Below are 3,833 nucleotides of genomic sequence, written 5' to 3'. Positions count from 1 at the left end.
ACACACACACACACACACACACACACACACATGTGTACATGTGCACGCACATTCACGAACGCACACACACACTTATAGAAATCTATGCAAACAAGCATATATAAACAAATACAAACATAGTCCATCCGCATATTTACATAACAAAACATGCTGTAAATATACAGAATACAAATGTCTGCATGTACAATGTGTAAACCAGAGAAAATCAAGGAAAATTGTGGATACATCTGTGGTTTAAACTGTTGACTCTGACAGCTGGTTTATATTTCTGTTCTTCTAATGTTATGATGTCAGTCCTTTACCATCTACGTCAGTTTTTTTTCTCACCTTACTTCAGAGAAGATAATGGGAACCTTCTAACCTTGGGTTTTACATTGGTGATACTGCAAGACACGTAAATTACTCTGTTTACAAGCAAATATTTACCTGTAAATCATCAAACCAGATCAAATTTCAACTTGGGTCTCTATGAAGAAAAACAACAACACCAAAACAATAAATTTTGCGTCTTTAAAACTTCTTTAGGCCTACATTCATTACCTTCAAACCTACTGTAACCCCTTTCCTTATGCTTTCAAATTCAATTTGGCTCTTTAAAGATGTAAAATTCTGTAACAATTTTATCAGACTATACTGTTATATAGAGCATACTGCCATGTCAAATACAGTACAAAGCAACATAGCAATTAACAACATTGTTATTGTGTCATTTTAGACCAACTCTAACCCTTCACTTAATTATTTGGTAAAGATCACTTGCACCTTCTATTTACATAAGACGCAAAGAAATCCCTTTAAAAAATCATAGAATCGGCCTGCACATTCCCCACGAGTATAAACAAAGCAAGAATGACCTCTTTGCATGTTACATGATCTCTCTAACATCTGCTGAACCTACACAAGAAGATGACAACTTGAAAGTCAAATCAAGCTTAGGCTACGCAACAGTAAAGGTTACAAAGGACTTTATGTAAGAAAACCGAGAGTTAGCGTTAACCCTTTGCCCTAAAAACCTCGTTTCGAGAAAAAGCTTCTGATAAGATGATGAATGAATTAGGTAGCGAAGTTGATCAATAAATAACAATATATCCAATAATTGAACGGTTAATTAGCCATTCCACTCAAACCCACTGACAGATCACAGTGAAAACCTGTCAAATAAGTGATAAAGATGTACCAATACAGAAAATATGAAGAAAGAGACACTTACGATATATTCCCGTACTGTGTTGTTGAAGTGAATCTCATCCTCGAAGGGATCCTTTATCGGCTCGTCGGGAAGCAGTTCACTAATGTTCTTTATGTTCCCCATCTTTCTGTCGTCACCATTTCAGTTAGGAAGTCACAACACATGTTTCGTCGGGAGAAGTTCGCGGTCTCCGTCACTCACCATCGCTACAACGGCACTGCCAACGCTGACAACGACACTGACAACCTTTCGCTCTTTACCCCATTTCTGTTGTGGCGGAGACAGTGGTGCCACAACACTCCGGCGAGAGTTCTCTGTGCGCGACATTTATGGGTTGTGTTTCTTTTTTCATTTCGTTTATGTACTTGATTTCCAATTTCATTTCTTATGTCTCAATAGATGCATATTATTTTTGGTTTCAAATAAAAGTCAAATAAGGAAGAACGTGAATGTTATGGTAGAAATATATTTTCTCGTATTTTCGGTCAAGTTGGCTACGATGTTAGGGTGTTTATGATTTCGTATAGACGACAGAAGGGCAGAGGAATGACGTTACAAAAGAGTATTCAACCCTACAAAATACAAATTAAAAGAAATATAAATGTACTGCAATATCTCTTGCAGAATTCCATTTCATTCCCGCAAATCTAACAAAACGTCCATTGTGGTAAACAAAGCGAAGTCCACTTAGTCTTTTTATTGCATTTAAAATACCTTTTAACAAAGAACCACGCACCGTAGACACTCAAAAGACGAAAAGTTATACAGATTCGAGGCTAACACTACACAAATAATAAATCAATAAGACCTGGCAGGAGGAAAACGCGAGAAATTCGAGAATATTCAGCAGGAACGCAAGAGACGCCATGATAACTGCGCAGTTCGCGGCAATGTTCACGAATTCAAATTGTCACTCGCTGCCAGGACAATTCACGGCAAATTTAAAGATCATACGCAATTTAGAAGATATTGTGGGTATAAGCAAGAACGAAAATGAGTTAATTGAGTTATGTAGAAGACGATTGTTGGCTGTAACATTAGATTGTTCCAAATGTCTCTGGGAGAATGCAATGACTTAGTCGACGCAATGTTTGGCAGGTGGAGTGAATCTTCAATATTTGCCTCAATATCATGTACCTTTGCATATTTTCTCTGATGTATCGACGCTCTGATGTATTGCGCACAAATCTTTAATGTTGCTTCGCTTTTGTTATTTATATTTCCAAATACTCTCACAATAGTAGGCTTAGTGCCACGAATATAACACAGTTCAGTGACCCCATCACTGACATAATTAAAGCATCTTGCAAATCTTTTGAATGCACGAACTAAATACCACATATAAGTCTGTAATCTTCAGCGTTCATCAACACTTGCATTGATTCAATATATGTTGATGTATTTAAGTATTTCAGGTCACACAAGAGGTTCTGGATCATTGATATGACTACTGCTCGATGCCCTACTTGTAAAAGGAGATTTGATATTTTATTTTATAGAGTATAAAGAATTCATATGGCTATTTGCACTGTAGGGAATATCGTTTTGTATATGTTTTTTTTATGTTTAAGATGGAATGAGACATTAGCATCAATATTGAGGATAAATGCTGGATAGGTGTTTGTAATTTCATCAACTACAGGGATCCTCTAGTTGAAAGGTGCCTCATATATAAAGTATTTACATCAATATACATAGATGATTAAACTCACAAAAAAACAAACTGTAGTCTTTGCTTTCAACATTTTTTTATTCCAATACAGCTCATACAAAATTGCAAAAACACATATACATACATTTCAATAAATGTATGTAAGCTACCATGATTTTATCTGTAAAACTATTTTGCATATTCAGTTTTGACTTTGAGATTTTACCCATGATTTATATCTAGGTTAGTGTTTAATTTATGTCCTATTTAAGGAAAACTCTCTTATATGTGAATCAGTTTTATTAGTGTGGGTAGAATACCAAAATGCTTAGCCATTTGTACTTTATTCTTTATTTCAGAGTAGTTTTTATTTTGTAACTAGAATTTCATCCTTAAAATTTAGCCTCCGCTGAGAAACCTCTTATTTATTTGCTATTTTTTTATGATGATCATGTGATAAGTCTTATTTCTTCTATTTCTGAATAGCTATTACTATATGTTGGAAATAGTGATGGAGGGGATTGCTGTCATTGTTATAAACTTATAGATTCATTTTGTTTCGTATTTTATAACCTGCTAGTGCTATTTTATGAGTGATAGGTATGAGGTACTGGTACGTTAATTTTTATTTGGTGAATCCTTTTGTCATATGCTACAGAAACAATTGATATTGTAATACTTAATTTTAGTCAAAGAAAATATATAGCCTTTCATTATAATTAGCATGGTCTCATAAGTAAGGAAACATTTTGACCAAACATACTGGAAATATATTACGCATCATATTCTATACTATATAATATACTTTTTATAAATCAATGTTATAAGTCCCAAAGCATAAATAAATATGCAGAAACAGGTGTACTAAGACGTCATATTTGGTCAATCAGAAAATCTCTCTTGGTATTCTAAAATTTTCTAAACCCTACTCATTTCCATTCATTCTAACATGCATATCATTTGAAGCCTATTTTTCTTGACCCATTTCTTTTC

At 34.3% G+C, this 3,833-nt stretch overlaps 1 protein-coding gene across 1 annotated transcript in view; it reads right to left on the bottom strand.

Moving 5' to 3' along the window:
* Nucleotides 1–1,455, bottom strand: part of LOC119598501 (protein LMBR1L-like) — a gene marked incomplete in the record, with an annotated part of 87,164 nt that extends 85,709 nt beyond the window's left edge. The window contains 1 exon segment of the mRNA XM_037948130.1: nucleotides 1,211–1,455. Within this exon segment, the coding sequence (XP_037804058.1) occupies nucleotides 1,211–1,312 (102 nt within the window).
* Nucleotides 1,456–3,833: the final 2,378 nt, after the last annotated feature.

This window comes from Penaeus monodon, chromosome 41 (assembly GCF_015228065.2).
Source record: "Penaeus monodon isolate SGIC_2016 chromosome 41, NSTDA_Pmon_1, whole genome shotgun sequence".
NCBI classification, from domain to species: domain Eukaryota; kingdom Metazoa; phylum Arthropoda; class Malacostraca; order Decapoda; family Penaeidae; genus Penaeus; species Penaeus monodon.
This window is presented reverse-complemented; position numbering and strand designations above follow the sequence as displayed.